Source organism: Oncorhynchus masou, chromosome 5 (assembly GCF_036934945.1).
Source record: "Oncorhynchus masou masou isolate Uvic2021 chromosome 5, UVic_Omas_1.1, whole genome shotgun sequence".
Classification (NCBI taxonomy): Eukaryota; Metazoa; Chordata; class Actinopteri; order Salmoniformes; family Salmonidae; genus Oncorhynchus; species Oncorhynchus masou.
This window is the reverse complement of record NC_088216.1, coordinates 19,222,865-19,239,280: the sequence shown is the minus strand read 5'-3', so window position 1 is coordinate 19,239,280 and position 16,416 is coordinate 19,222,865. Positions and strand designations below refer to the sequence as shown.

Sequence of the window (16,416 nt, the reverse complement as noted above, 5' to 3'; positions counted from 1 at the left end):
ATAATGCTAAGCGCGGAGATTGTTGATTAACCTGAACCTGCAAACACCCCAAAGATCCACTCACTGCACAACAGTAGACTTGAGGTAATATCACTTGTTTCATATTTGTCCATCGAACTAGGTGTTTTCGTGGACTTTTACGCAAAGTCTAAATGTGTTGTGTTCTGGTGGGGTGTAGGTGGATGGGAAGGGAAAGCTCTGGACCCAACTCTACAGTTGTCTGCTTAATGCTGCCGTCTGGACTCTCATACATAAGTATATTTGCCTCTCCTCGTCACGCTTTGAGCAAACTCGCAAAAACAAAAAAATGCATTGTACAAAATGTACATGTTCATATTTTCAAAATACTCCAATTTCATTTTAGAAACATTGTACACCAATACACTAATTTGCTAATAAGTGCTAAATATGTATTTGAGTGTACTATTCCACTACTGTACCCGAGGCATACTAATGAGGTAACAACGCCATTCCTGACATGACCGGACAGGTAACAAAATGAACGATAGCTAAATTAAATACAAACACGTCACATTTCACAACATACCTGCATGGAATGGATACAAATACATAAGTATATTTGCCTGACAAAAGACAGTGCAGAATTCCCGTGAGAAAATCGTCAGAAAACTCACGCTGTCTGTACCTGAAAGAGAGCCTCTCAGGCACCCAAAGCTAACGGTAACCTTGCAAATTTGCAATCAAAATTGCTCTCAAAAATTATCCCCATTCACGCTAATATATATTCCTACTAACAGTAGTGCAACAACACTAAATCAATGATGATATAATTTTTGCTTGTTTTTTTGTGTGCATTTGTGAACACTTGCTAACATGTGCATTCAAGATAAACAGTAACTCATACCTCTCCTCATCACGCTTTGACCAAACTGAGGCGAAAAAGCATGATTCTCGTAGATGACATCACAACATCAACACAATTTAGAAAAGAAATACAATAAAATAGTTCACTCTTGAAAGTATTGTAATACATCTGAAAATAACCATAAATTAATAAATAATAAATAAATATGAGGGATTTTCGGTGAAATACATAAAGTATATTTTACACCTGTTACATAAACAAAACTGTATATGATTTTTGGAGGGTTAGACATGGGTTTTCTTTCCATTGCCCTTGATTAATAGAAACAAAACTAACACAATATATGTTTTCCGAGATATACTATTTTTTTATATGATAGAATAACTGATAGATGACGTCATGACGGTCACCTACACCGCGCAAGTTGCCAATGCGCGCTTCTGCGGGTTCTCCAAACTGCTCCTAGCCTGGAGGGGAAGCATCTACAAGGTCTTATGGAAGGAGTTCCTTGCTTTCTTCGCCATGTATACTGCCATCAGTGTCACTTACAGGTATGTCTACCAAGTTTACATAATTATTTGAACTTTCCATTACTATTTGAAGATTTCAGTTTGTTTTAATTGGTGCACATTAGTATGTAACTTTTACCTCTTAAGATTCTTCCTCTTTGATGACCAGAAGAGGTATTTTGAAAAACTGGCAATTTACTGCAACCACTATGCCAGTCTCATCCCCATGTCTTTTGTGCTAGGTGGGCAATATTACTAAATAATTAACACAGATTCTATTAGAATATTCTTCTATTCTAATATTCTTCTATTCTATAAGAAAATACCACCATTCATTACAAAACCATTTGCTGCTGTTTTCCAGGTTTTTACGTGACACTGGTGGTGAACCGCTGGTGGAATCAGTACACCCGCATTCCATTACCTGACCGCCTGATGTGCGTGCTCTCTGGCGGCCTGCAGGGTGTGGACGAGCGCGGGCGGCTGCTGCGACGCACCATGATGCGCTATGCAAGTCTGTCCGCGTTACTGATTTTGCGCTCGGTCAGCACCGCGGTGTTCAAACGCTTCCCGACCATGGACCACGTCGTGGAAGCAGGTAAATGTGTCATTCAGATGCAGCGAAGAGATTGCCTTTGCAGATTTTCAGAATTCAAACACAAGAAAGTAGCCGACAGTGTACATCTGGATACACCATACCACTTGCAGTTTTGTCCCACATCCTGTGTCTTCCAAACACATACCTATAGTTTATGTAGCGGTCTAGCGGAGGTGAGTCGGACTCACGCTCTGGTGATGAGGTAGCCCTGCCTGCATCTTTAATCAGTGTCACCCTCGGTCCAATTTCCTCTTGGCCTAATTAAGACATTGGGTTTCAAAGCAGTACATGGGGGTTCCGACCCCACCTGTGACAGATACACTCCCCTCTCCTCAGGGTTCATGACCAAGGAGGAGCGGAAGAAGTTTGAGAGCCTCAAGTCCCCCTATAACAAGTACTGGATTCCCTGTGTGTGGTTCACTAACCTGGCCGCCCTGGCCCGCTGTGAGGGCAGGATTAAGGACGACAGCACCCTCAAACTAGTGCTGGAGGTAGTCTACAATACAACACACATAAAGCGACATAGTGATAAACCACATTATGTCAATAGTTATGTGACATGAATAAGCTGTACCTGACTTACATACTGACTGAACCTTACACAAAAACAATACATTCAACAGAAACAATAACTTACATTTGTGTGCTTGTCTGTTTATGTCGACAGGAACTCAATCATTTCAGAGGGAACTGCAGTATGCTTTTCCATTACGACATGATCAGTGTTCCTCTGGTCTACACTCAGGTTTGTGTGTGTGTGTGTGTGTATGTGTGTGTGTGTGTATGTGTGTGTGTGTGTGTGTGTGTGTGTGTGTGTGTGTGTATGTGCATGCAGGTGATTGTATGTGCAATCATTGTAGAATTTTTTCTGTCGGCATCACTCATTCGGTGTCCTATGTTCTCGTCTCCACCATCCCTATAGGTGGTGACTCTGGCCGTGTACAGTTTTTTCTTTGTGTGTCTGATAGGACGTCAGTTCCTGGACCCCACACAGGGCTACCTGGGTCATGACCTGGACCTGTACGTCCCCATCTTCACTCTGCTGCAGTTCTTCTTCTACGCTGGCTGGCTCAAGGTCAGTGGAAATTCATTGTTGTGTTCTCTAGGTAGCAAATGGAAGAAAACCAGACTGAAACAGGGAGAGGCTACCAAAAACAAACTTTTTTTTTTCCATTGCAAAATGTTTTAAAACATTTCTCTTGCGTGCCCCAATGAACATGACCATTTTTAAAATCTTTTTCAGGTAGCAGAGCAGCTGATAAACCCATTTGGAGAGGACGATGATGACTTTGAGACCAACTGGCTGATAGACAGGAACTTCCAGGTTTCTATTGAATCACATGTATTGCTATCCTTCTCACAACCCCCCATTGTTATCTTAGATGTAATATATGCATGTATATGGTAATACTTCATATATGTGATATTATAAATATACCACATGCAACCCGTAATAAGACAAAGCAATTAGCCCATTAAATGAATTAAATGGCTCCATAATAAAGATCGCAATATGCAAGACCATGGTTAAACCATGTGCTATCATGTATTATGCATTTAGCTGACTAAGATCAAGGAATGGTCATAAAAGCAAATATCAAAGCAAGTATAATTTAATAACTTTGTAAAATGAATGGTTTCACATACAAGGCATAACGATTAAGCTACAAGGCAATACTGACATTAACAAAGCATTAGTCTAGGCATACAGATTAAGCTACAAGGCAATACTGACATTAACAAAGCATTAGTCTAGGCATAAAGATTAAGCTACAAGGCAACACTGACATTAACAAAGCATTAGTCTAGGCATAAAGATGAAGCTACAAGGCAATGCTGACATTAGCAAAGCATTAGTCTAGGCATAAAGATTAAGCTACAAGGCAACACTGACATTAACAAAGCATTAGTCTAGGCATAAAGATGAAGCTACAAGGCAATGCTGACATTAACAAAGCATTAGTCTAGGCATAAAGATGAAGCTACAAGGCAATGCTGACATTAACAAAGCATTAGTCTAGGCATAAAGATGAAGCTACAAGGCAATGCTGACATTAACAAAGCATTAGTCTAGGCATAAAGATGAAGCTACAAGGCAATGCTGACATTAACAAAGCATTAGTCTAGGCATAAAGATCCAGTGGTGTAAAAAGTACCCCATTGTCATACTTGAGTAAAAGTAAAGATACCTTCATAGAGAATGACTCAAGTAAAAGTGAAAGTCACCCAGTAAAATACTACTTGAGTAAAAGTCTAAAAGTCTAAAAGTATAAATAATTTAAAAATTCCTTATAACCAGACAGCACCATTTTCTTGTTTGTTTTTTAATTTATGGTGGCCCACTCCGACACTCAGACATAATTTATAAACGAAGCGTGTGTGTTTAGTAAGTCCACCAGATGGCAGTAGAGATGACCAGGGATGTTCTCTTGATAAGTGTGTGAATTGCACCATTTTCCTGTCCTGCTAAGGAGCATTCACTACTTTTGGGAGTCAAGGAAAATGTATGGAGTAAAAAAATTATATACTTTTCTTTAGGAATGTAGTGAAGTAAAAGTAAAATTAGTAAAAAAATATAAATAGTAAAGAAAGTACCAATACCCCCAAAACTACTTAAGTAGTACTTCAAAATATTCCTGGGAGGACCATAAAACAGCTTTGCACAGAGTAATTTAGAGTTCACCCTCCTGCTAAGGAGCATTCACTACTTTATACAAGTTACCACAGAGATCATCCACTGAACAAAAATATGAACGCAACATGCAACAATTTTAAAGATTTTACTGAGTTACAGTTCATAAAAGGAAATCCATCAATTGAAATACAGTGCCTTGCGAAAGTATTCGGCCCCCTTGAACTTTGCGACCTTTTGCCACATTTCAGGCTTCAAACATAAAGATATAAAACTGTATTTTTTTGTGAAGAATCAACAACAAGTGGGACACAATCATGAAGTGGAACGACATTTATTGGATATTTCAAACTTTTTTAACAAATCGAAAACTGAAAAATTGGGCGTGCAAAATTATTCAGCCCCCTTAAGTTAATACTTTGTAGCGCCACCTTTTGCTGCGATTACAGCTGTAAGTCGCTTGGGGTATGTCTCTATCAGTTTTGCACATCGAGAGATTGAAATTTTTTCCCATTCCTACAGTTTTATATCTTTATGTTTGAAGCCTGAAATGTGGCAAAAGGTCGCAAAGTTCAAGGGGGCCAAATACTTTCGCAAGGCACTGTAAATTCATTAGGACCTAATCTATGGATTTCACATGACTGGAATACAGATATGCATCTGTTGGTCACAGATACCTTAAAAAAGGTAGGGATGTGGATCAGAAAGCCAGTCAGTATCTGGTGTGACCACCATTTACCTCATGCAGCGCGACACATCTCCTTCTCATAGAGTTGATCAGGCTGTTGATTGATTGTGGCCTGTGGAATGTTGTCCCACTCCTCTTCAATGGCTGTGCAAAGTTGCTGGGTATTGGTGGGACCTGACACACGCTGTCATACATGTTGATCCAGTGCATCCCAAACATGCTCAATGGGTGACATGTCTGGTGAGTATGCAGGCCATGGAAGAAATGGGGCATTTTCAGCTTCCAGGTATTGTGTACAGATCCGTGTGAAATGGGGCCATGCGTTATTATGCTGAAACATGAGGTGATGGCGGCGGATGAAGGGTACGACCAATGGCCTCAGGATCTTGTCACGGTTTCTCTGTGCATTCAAATTACCATCGATAAAATGCAATTGTGTTCATTGTCCGTAGCTTATGCCTGCCCATACCATAACCCCACCGCAACCATGGGGCACTCTGTCCACAACATTGACATCAGCAAACCTTTCACCCACACAATGCCGCCCGGTACAGTTGAAACCGGGATTCATCCATGAAGAGCACACTTCTCCAGCGTGCCAGTGGCCATCGAAGGTGAGCATTTGCCCACTGAAGTTGTCTACGACGCCAAACTGCAGTCAGGTCAAGACCCTGGTGAGGATGACGAGCCCGCAGATGAGCTCCCCTGAGATGGTTTCTGACAGTTTGTGCAGAAATTATTTTAGTTGTGCAAACCATTGGAGGCTGCTGAGGGGCGGATGGCTCATAATAATGGCTGGAACGGAGTGAATGGAATGGCATCAAGCACATGGAAACCATGTTTGATGTATTTGATACCATTCCACCTATTCAGCTCCAGCCATTACCACGAGCCTGTCCTCCCCAATTAAGATGCCACCAAACTCCTGTGGTGCAAACCCACAGTTTCATCAACTATCTGGGTGGCTGGTCTCAGACAATCGCACAGGTGAAAAAGCCGGATGTGGAGGTCCTGGGCTGGCATGGTTACACGTGATCTACGGTTTTGAGGCCGGTTGGACGTACTGCCAAATTCTCTTAAATGACTTTGGAGTCTACTTATTGTAGAGAAATGATCATTAAATTCTCTGGCAACAGCTCTGGGTGGACATTCCTGCAGTCAGCATGCCAATTGCGTCTCCCTCAAAACTTGAAACATCTCTGGCATTGCGTTGTGTGACAGAACTGCACATTTTAGAGTGGTCAGCACAAGGTGCACCTGTGTAATGATCCTGCTTTTTAATCAGCTTCTTGATATGCCACACTCCATGTCAGGTGGATGGATTATCTTGGAAAAGGTTAAATGCTCACAAACAGGGATGTAACAAATTTGTGCACAACATTTGAGAGAAGTAAGCTTTCTGTGCATATGTATTTTTTTTTCAATTTCAGTTCATGAAACATGGGACCAACACTTTACATGTTGCGTTTATATTTTTATTCAATATACATACAGTGGGGCAAAAAAGTATTTAGTCAGCCACCAATTGTGCAAGTTCTCCCACTAACAAAGATGAGAGAGGCCTGTAATTTTCATCATAGGTACACTTCAACTATGACAGACAAAATGAGAAAAAAAAATCCAGAAAATCACATTGTAGGATTTTGAATGAATTTATTTGCAAATTATGGTGGAAAATAAGTGGCCAGTAACATACATATTGCCTCAGAGTCTTTAAGGTACACGTTTCAGATAGATACCAGACATGGATACTATATCTTTATTTTATAGTAGTCAGTCCTCTGGATACTGTAACAGAGAGATACATTTTGGCCCCTCAGAGGGGAAGGGCTGGCAAGTCCTTGAGCATTGTCCTTTGTGCTTTCCTTGTGTTACTGTTATGTACTTGAGTGAAGACCCAAAAGCGGTTTTAACAGAAAACAGAGTTCTTTAATGAAAAACAGGAATGGCATAAATCCTCTTCCAACGTAGTCAATGGAACAAAAAGAACGTTAGTATAATGCAGGATGCACCTGCCAGGCGGACTCCGACAGGATAGGACAAGGTGGAAGCAAACGGGACGACAGCTTGCTTCTGGCATCAAAAACACAAACAAGAATCAGACACTGAAAGTAGCAGGAACAGAGAGAGAAATAGAGACCTAATCAGAGGGGGAAGGGAGAACAGGTGGGAAAGAGTGAATGAGCTAGTTAGGGGAGATGTAGAACAGCTGAAGAATGAGAGACAGAGAAGGTAACCTAAAAAGACCAGCAGAGAGAGACAGAGTGAAGAGAAAGGACAGGAACAGACATAACAAGACATGACAGTACCCCCACTCACCGAGCGCCTCCTGGCGCACTCGAGGAGGAAACCTGGCGGCAACGGAGGAAATCATCGATCAGCGAACGGTCCAGCACGTCCCGAGAGGGAACCCAACTCCTCTCCTCAGGACCGTACCCCTCCCAATCCACTAGGTACTGATGACCACGGCCCCGAGGGCGCATGTCCAAAATCTTACGAACCCTGTAGATGGGTGCGCCCTCGACAAGGATGGGGGGAGGGACGAGCGGGGCGCGAAGAACGGGCTTAACACAGGAGACATGGAAGACCGGGTGAACGCGACGAAGATAGCGCGGAGAAGAAGTCGCACTGCGACAGGATTAATGACCTGAGAAATACGGAACGGACCAATGAACCGCGGGGCCAACTTGCGAGAAGCTGTCTTAAGGGGAAGGTTCTGAGTGGAGAGCCATACTCTCTGACCGCAACAATATCTAGGACTCTTGGTCCTACGCTTATTAGCGGCCCTCACAGTCTGCGCCCTATTACGGCAAAGTGCCGACCTGACCCCCTTCCAGGTGCGCTCGCAACGCTGGACAAAAGCCTGAGCGGAGGGGACGCAGGACTCGGCGAGCTGAGATGAGAACAGCGGAGGCTGGTACCCGAGGCTACTCTGAAAAGGGGATAGACCGGTAGCAGACGAGGGAAGCGAGTTGTGGGCGTACTCTGCCCAGGGGAGCTGTTCTGACCAAGACGCAGGGTTATGAAAAGAAAGACTGCGTAAATGCGACCAACAGTCTGATTGGCCCGTTCGGCTTGACCGTTAGACTGGGGATGAAAGCCGGACGAGAGACTGACGGAAGCCCCAATCAAACGGCAAAACTCCCTCCAAAATTGAGACGTGAACTGCGGGCCTCTGTCGGAAACGACGTCAGACGGAAGGCCATGAATTCGGAAAACATTCTCGATAATGATCTGAGCCGTCTCCTTAGCAGAAGGGAGCTTATCGAGAGGAATGAAATGAGCCGCCTTAGAGAATCTATCGACAACCGTAAGAATAACTGTCTTCCCCGCTGATGAAGGCAGTCCGGTGATAAAATCTAAAGCGATGTGAGACCACGGTCGAGAGGGAATGGGAAGCGGTCTGAGACGGCCGGCAGGAGGAGAGTTCCCAGATTTAGTCTGCGCGCAGACCGAACAAGCGGCGACAAATCGACGCGTCACGTTCCCGAGTGGGCCACCAGAAACGCTGGCGAATGGAAGCGAGCGTACCCCGAACGCCGGGGTGGCCGGCTAACTTGGCAGAGTGGGCCCACTGAAGAACGGCCGGACGAGTAGGAACGGGAACGAACAGAAGGTTCCTAGGACAAGCTCGCGGCGACGGAGTGTGAGCGAGTGCTTGCTTTACCTGCCTCTCAATTCCCCAGACAGTCAACCCGACAACACGCCCCTCAGGGAGAATCCCCTCGGGGTCGGTGGAGACCTCAGAAGAACTGAAGAGACGAGATAAAGCATCAGGCTTGGTGTTTTTGAGCCCGGACGATAAGAAATAACAAACTCGAAACGAGCGAAAAACAGAGCCCAACGAGCCTGACGCGCATTAAGTCGTTTGGCTGAACGGATGTACTCAAGGTTCCTATGGTCAGTCCAAACGACAAAAGGAACGGTCGCCCCCTCCAACCACTGTCGCCATTCGCCTAGGGCTAAGCGGATGGCGAGCAGTTCGCGATTACCAACATCATAGTTACGTTCTGACGGCGATAAGCGATGAGAGAAAAACGCGCAAGGATGGACCTTGCCGTCAGAGAGAGAGCGCTGAGAAAGAATGGCTCCCACGCCCACCTCTGACGCGTCAACCTCAACAACAAACTGACTAGAGATGTCAGGTGTAACAAGAATAGGTGCGGATGTAAAACGATTCTTAAGAAGATCAAAAGCTCCCTGGGCGGAAACGGACCACTTAAAGCACGTCTTAACAGAAGTAAGGGCTGTGAGGGGAGCTGCCACCTGACCGAAATTACGGATGAACCGACGATAGAAATTAGCGAAGCCCAGAAAGCGCTGCAGCTCGACACGTGACTTAGGAACGGGCCAATCAATGACAGCCTGGACCTTAGCGGGATCCATCTTAATGCCCTCAGCGGAAATAACGGAACCGAGAAAAGGGACAGAGGCGGCATGAAAAGTGCACTTCTCAGCCTTCACATAAAGACAGTTCTCCAAAAGGCGCTGGAGGACGCGTCGCACGTGCTGAACATGAATCGAGAGAGACGGTGAAAAAATCAGGATATCGTCCATGTAAACGAAAACAAAAATGTTCAGCATGTCTCTCAGGACGTCGTTAACTAGTGCCTGAAAGACAGCTGGAGCGTTAACGAGGCCGAAAGGAAGAACCCGGTATTCAAAGTGCCCTAACGGAGTGTTAAACGCCGTCTTCCACTCGTCCCCCTCCCTGATGCGCACGAGATGGTAGGCGTTACGAAGGTCCAATTTGGTGAAAAACCTGGCTCCCTGCAGGATCTCGAAGGCTGAAGACATAAGAGGAAGCGGATAACGATTCTTAACTGTTATGTCATTCAGCCCTCGATAATCCACGCATGGGCGCAGGGACCCGTCCTTCTTCTGAACAAAAAAAAACCCCGCTCCGGCGGGAGAGGAGGAGGAGACTATGGTACCGGCGTCGAGCGAAACCGACAAATAATCCTCGAGAGCCTTACGTTCGGGAGCCGACAGAGAGTATAATCTACCCCGGGGGAGTAGTTCCCGGAAGGAGATCAATACTACAGTCATACGACCGGTGTGGAGGGAGAGAAGTGGCCTTGGAACGACTGAACACCGTGCGCAGATCGTGATACTCCTCCGGCACCCCTGTCAAATCGCCAGGCTCCTCCTGTGAAGAAGAGACAGAGGAAACAGGAGGGATAGCAGACATTAAACAGGTCACATGACAAGAAACATTCCAGGATAGGATAGTATTACTAGACCAATTAATAGAAGGGTTATGGCGCACTAGCCAGGGATGACCCAAAACAACAGGTGTAAAAGGTGAACGAAAAATTAGAAAAGAAATGGTTTCGCTATGATTACCAGAGACAGTGAGGGTTAAAGGCAGCGTCTCACGCTGAATCTTGGGGAGAGAACTACCATCTAAAGCGAACAAGGCCGTGGGCTCCCTAACTGTCTGAGAGGAATGTCATGTTCCCGAGCCCAGGTCTCGTCCATAAAACAGCCCTCCGCCCCAGAGTCTATCAAGGCACTGCAGGAAGCAGATGAACCGGGCCAGCGGAGATGGACCGGAAAGGTAGTGCGTGATCCAGAAGGAGAGGCCTGAGTAGTTGCGCTCACCAGTAGCCCTCCTCTTACTGATGAGCTCTGGCTTTTACTGGACATGAGGTGACAAAATGACCAGCGGAGCCGCAGTAGAGACAGAGGCGATTGGTGATTCTCCGCTCCTTCTCCTTGGCCGAGATGCGGATACCCCCAGCTGCATAGGCTCAGCATCCGAGCCGGCGGAGGAGGGTGGCAGTGATGCGGCAGGTGGCAGTGATGTGGAGAGGGGAGCAACGGAGAACGCGAGCTCCTTTCCACGAGCTCGGCGACGAAGATCAAACCGTCGCTCTATGCGAATAGCGAGAGCTATTAAGGAGTCCAGACTGGAAGGAACCTCCCGGGAGAGGATCTCATCCTTAACCTCGACGAGGAGACCCTCCAGAAAACGAGCGAGCAAAGCCGGCTCGTTCCAGTCACTAGAGGCAGCGAGAGTGCGAAACTCAATAGAATAATCCGTTATGGATCGATTCCCCTGACATAGGGAAGACAGGGCCCTGGAAGCCTCCTCCCCAAAAACAGAACGGTCAAAAACCCGTATCATCTCCTCCTTAAAGTCCTGATACTGGTTAATACACTCAGCCCTCGCCTCCCAGATTGCCGTGCCCCACTCACGCGCCCGTCCGGTAAGGAGAGAAATGACGTAGGCGATGCGGGCTGCGCTCCTGGAGTAAGTGTTGGGCTGGAGAGAGAACACCACATCACACTGAGTGAGGAATGAGCGGCACTCAGTGGGCTCCCCAGAGTAACACGGCGGGTTGTTGATCCTGGGCTCCGGAGACTCGGAAACCCTGGAAGTGGGCGGTGGATCGAGGTGGAGTTGGTGAACCTGTCTTGTGAGGTCGGAGACTTGGACGGCCAGGGTTTCAACGGCATGTCGAGCAGCAGACAATTCCTCCTCGTGTCTGCCTAGCATCGCTCCCTGGATCTCGACGGCGGAGTGAAAAGGGTCCGGAGCCGCTGGGTCCATTCTTGGTCTGATTCTTCTGTTATGTACTTGAGTGAAGACCCAAAAGCGGTTTTAACAGAAAACAGAGTTCTTTAATGAAAAACAGGAATGGCATAAATCCTCTTCCAACGTAGTCAATGGAACAAAAAGAACGTTAGTATAATGCAGGATGCACCTGCCAGGCGGACTCCGACAGGATAGGACAAGGTGGAAGCAAACGGGACGACAGCTTGCTTCTGGCATCAAAAACACAAACAAGAATCAGACACTGAAAGTAGCAGGAACAGAGAGAGAAATAGAGACCTAATCAGAGGGGGAAGGGAGAACAGGTGGGAAAGAGTGAATGAGCTAGTTAGGGGAGATGTAGAACAGCTGAAGAATGAGAGACAGAGAAGGTAACCTAAAAAGACCAGCAGAGAGAGACAGAGTGAAGAGAAAGGACAGGAACAGACATAACAAGACATGACAGTTACTGGCCATTTGCTATGCAGCTCCAGGGGACAGAGAGCACATAAATTAGGGCCGAGCCTACACTTGTACATGAGTGGGATAAGTACTTTTGAAACATTCAAAGTGAGAGAAAAAAATGGTGGGGTGAAAGGAAACTTCAACAGAAGAGTTTCTAGGAACTTCCCTCATCTGAAACTGAAGAGGTTGAGTGTGTGTTTCCTCAGGTCTCCATGTTGGCAGTCGATGAGATGTATGGGGATCTTCCCATCATGGAAAGAGACCGATATTGGAACGACTCTAACCCTCGTCCTCCCTACACTGCAGCAACTCTATTCAGGCTGCGCAAACCCTCCTTCCAGGGCTCCACCTTCGACATGGCGTGAGTCTCTATTCTATTTTATTTTATTCTATTTTTGGGGCAAGTGCAATACATTTCTACAATACACCTCAAATATGTGTTCAACTCGTTGCAAGCAAGGATATTCAGTATGTGCGTCTTACAAGTCCAAAGATGATTAGTTGTATGTTTGTAACCTTGCTAACACTTCTGTATGGCCCTAAGGGCATTATTCAAGTTGTAGTGATTTGAATTGAGTCTGTCTCCTCCAGGATTCCCAAAGAGGAGATGCACTTCGCGCCCCTGGCGGATATCACTGAGAACGTGGAGTCTCAGCGTGGGGGTCACCACCCCAACATGGCCCTGTTCAACCGGCTCCTCTTCACTGCCCCGTCCCCCACGGGACTCATTGGAGGGGCGCTGCGCCGCACCTCCGCCCAGCTCCAAAGGTTCCGCCGTCGCTCCGGGATGTACCCGCCCTCCTTCAGTGATGAAGAGGGTGAGGACGAGGATGATGAAGGTGGGAAGACTTTGTGGCCGTCTGGGGGCTCGCTGCCGTCTGTTTTGGGTCAGGATACTCAGAGTACCATATGTAGGTGTGGAGGAGTGTTGAATGCTAGGACCCCCCTCATGGAGGTACAGTTTGGGGTTGGGGTGGAGAGATGTGGGGATGCCCTTCAAAGCCAGGAAGAGATTATGGAAGAAGAAGAGGATGAGGGGAACACCCAGAAGGGGGCAGAGAAAGAGAAGATGGAGGGAGGCAACACTGAGGTGACAGGAGATATTCAAAGCCGCATGCCACTGCTCCCATCACCCCTCCAGCCTTCCAGAGACCGAGGCCAAACATCCGTCAGACAACCCCAGGATAAGACACCCAGACCAGCCTCGACAACCCCCTCCAGCCCCCTAGCCCCCAGCATCATCCACCCCCGTTCCACAGCCTGCTCCACCCAAGACCTTGTCATCTCTGAACCAATCACAGAGCAGAGCACAGTGATCCCCGCCATTCCCAAGCCGCCCATTGGTGGAGCCAAGATGTCTTTCCTCACTGTGCCGTCCTACAGCGCCCCAAAGCGTCATAGGAGCGTCAGCATGGTGTCAGAGTCCCCATCGGCTCCGAAACGACAAACTACACCCTGTTCTAGCCAAAATTAGTGCACTACTTAGGGAATAGGATACCATTTCAGAACCGGACTATGAGTAAGGGAGAACATGCACACTTCTGTCCAGCTGGGACCAACACATTACACTGAAAAGCTAGGTCATATGTCACTGTAGTATGTTCATGAGAAATCACTGGTCTATATTCAGATTCCAAGAACACAGGATGAGATGTTACTATCCTTTGTGCAAGCACTTCCAAGAGTTAATGAACAGTGAGCGTGGTGAAATTTGGGGAGCGCATCGTCAGTAGTGTACCTTTGGTTCCTAGGGTGTTTCGGCCTTTCACACTATACACCCTCCCCAAAGGCGGCCAGCGACAGGGTGATCAATCCTACGCTTGCGTCCCATTCCCAATTAGTCATAGGAGTTGCCTTGTTGTTGATAGCCAACATCCCATGGGACTATGCATGGCAGGGGCGTCCTCCTCCCTGAGTCAAGCATTGTTGACCGCATACCTCCTGGCCCTCTCACTTCGGGGCCCAGCTGGGGTCTTTCCTCTTCATCCAGAGCCACTGACTGCTGCCTTCTGCCGCCTCTGATACAGCTTTGATTGCCGAACGCTGGCTCTGGCCCTTAATTCCCAGGTCTCTAAGCAGTCTGGTTGTAGATGTTGCCACAAAACCTCTGCAGCCCACCTCCACTGGTCGGACTTCTGTAACTATAGATCATGTGCATGAAGTTCATCCTACGGATCAATCCACCCAGATGCTTCAAGGTTGGGCTGCAGCTTTCACTGTGTTCACCAATCTTACACTGTACATTTACTTTAGATGAATGATTTTTCACCTTGTTTCATTGTTATGAATTATAATGAGGTAAATAAAAAGAAAAGAGAAATCTTTCTCGCCATAGTTCCATTTCTGTTGCTAGGAGACACAATAGCTTGGGATGACAGCAGATATGTGAGACTATACAGTCAAATTAAATCTGGAGAAAATGAGCGCTATACTGTGAGTCATGTTGATATTTTATTCGAAGTGCAAAAATCCATTGGCAACACATTGTAATAGTGATGGTCCTTCACAGTCCTATCTATTCCTTAGACTTTTAGATTCAAACTGGACAAAAAACGAACACGAATACCATTTGACCAGCAGGTGGCGCCAATGTTACATAAAATATATATTTTTAACATCAAGATTTTTTTTTAAACAGCCACAAAAATCCCATCAACATCCTCTTCCAACGTTCCTTGTCCATCCAGTGTCAATCCCACCATCCCCAACAGAGGGACCTCTCCCTCCATCTCTCCCTCCATCTCTCCCTCCTATCTGGGCTGTAGCTTGGGAGAGAGCCCCATGCCTCTCCTGCTCCTGGCCTGGGTGGACTGCCTCTGCTGGGCCAGGAAGGACTGGGCTTGGCCTGGAGGCCTGTAAGAGCCCTCAGACAGCCTCAGCTCCTGCTGCTGGAGAGTCACACACTGGAGGCGATGCATAAAAACACATTTCCCATTTCAACAGTAGAGTCCGCTCAGGAGTGACATACACATGGTTTAACAATAACATTCAGTCCTCACTTTTCCAACTTTCTGCATTTGAAAGGAGACCCTATACCCTATATAGTGGACTCGTTTTGGGGTAATGCACTATATAGGGAATAGGTTACTATTTAGGACATCAACAATAGTATACATTCTCACACACTCACCATACTGTAATAGTGAGCTTTTCCTCTTGGTCTTGTCTGGACATCAACAGTCCTGTAACATCAACAGATAGAGTAACATCCATATATTTTTTAGAGGCTATATAATTAAGAGCATTGGGTGATGCATTAAAGATTTGCCACAGATGATGGCGTATGACAAACATAGTTCTGAAATCGGGCCAAACACTCACTTCGTTGACAGCTGTCATGATGACATCACAGGAAGTAGTCTCCTCTTCAGTCATCATCGTCTAACTGTATCGCAACGATGCCCATAAAACATCAGCACTCCAACCAAACCACCAAAACAGGGCCACTGACTGACCACTAGCCAAACAGCAACATCTAGCCTGAGAAATTGTATCACATTAATAGTCAAATCAAATTGTATTTGTCACATACCCTCGTAAAACTGACTATCCGACCGATCCTCGACTTCGGCGATGTCATTTTCAAAATAGCTTTCAATACTCTACTCAGTAAACTGGGTGCAGTCTATCACAGTGCCATCCGTTTTGTCACGAAAGCCCCTTATACCACCCACCACTGCGACCTGTATGCTCTAGTCGGCTGGCCCTTGTGACATATTCGTAGCGAGGGCCAGCTAGGTAAAGCTCCGCTTAATCTCAGCTCACTGGTCACGATAACAACACCACCCGTAGCACGCTCTCCAGCAGGTATATCTCACTGGTCATCCCCAAAGCCAACACCTCCTTTGGCCGACTTTCCTTCCAGTTCTCTGCTGCCAATGACTGGAACAAATTGCAAAAATCGCTGAAGCTGGAGACTTATATTTCCCTCACTAACTTTAAACATCAGCTATCTGACCAGCTAACCGATTGCTGCAGCTGTACACAGCCCATCAGTAAATAGCCCATCCAATCTACCTACCTCATCCCCATAGTGTTTTTATTTACTTTTCTGCTCTTTTGCACACCAGTATCACTACTTGCACATCATCTGCTCATCTGTCACTCCAGTGTTAATTTGCTAAACTTTAATTACTTCGCTACTATGGCCTATTTATTGC

The 16,416-nt window shown here is 46.3% G+C and overlaps 1 protein-coding gene across 1 annotated transcript; it reads left to right on the top strand.

Moving 5' to 3' along the window:
- Window positions 1–573: 573 nt before the first annotated feature.
- On the top strand, window positions 574–14,628 carry LOC135536086 (bestrophin-2-like). The gene is made up of 9 exons (XM_064962475.1): window positions 574–1,377; window positions 1,483–1,577; window positions 1,700–1,933; window positions 2,270–2,424; window positions 2,601–2,678; window positions 2,856–3,008; window positions 3,177–3,257; window positions 12,463–12,617; window positions 12,848–14,628. Exons 1-9 carry the CDS (start codon window positions 1,226–1,228, stop codon window positions 13,728–13,730), a joined length of 1,986 nt encoding a protein of 661 aa, XP_064818547.1. The 5' UTR covers window positions 574–1,225; the 3' UTR covers window positions 13,731–14,628.
- The last annotated feature ends 1,788 nt before the right edge of the window (window positions 14,629–16,416 follow it).

Coding starts and splice junctions, on each gene's coding strand:
- LOC135536086 (XM_064962475.1), top strand. CDS start 1,226: ATGACGGTCACCTACACCGCGCAAGTTGCCAATGCGCGCTTCTGCGGG. Junction 1,934..2,269: donor GGACCACGTCGTGGAAGCAG/GTAAATGTGTCA, acceptor CCCTCTCCTCAG/GGTTCATGACCAAGGAGGAG. Junction 2,425..2,600: donor CCCTCAAACTAGTGCTGGAG/GTAGTCTACAAT, acceptor TTATGTCGACAG/GAACTCAATCATTTCAGAGG.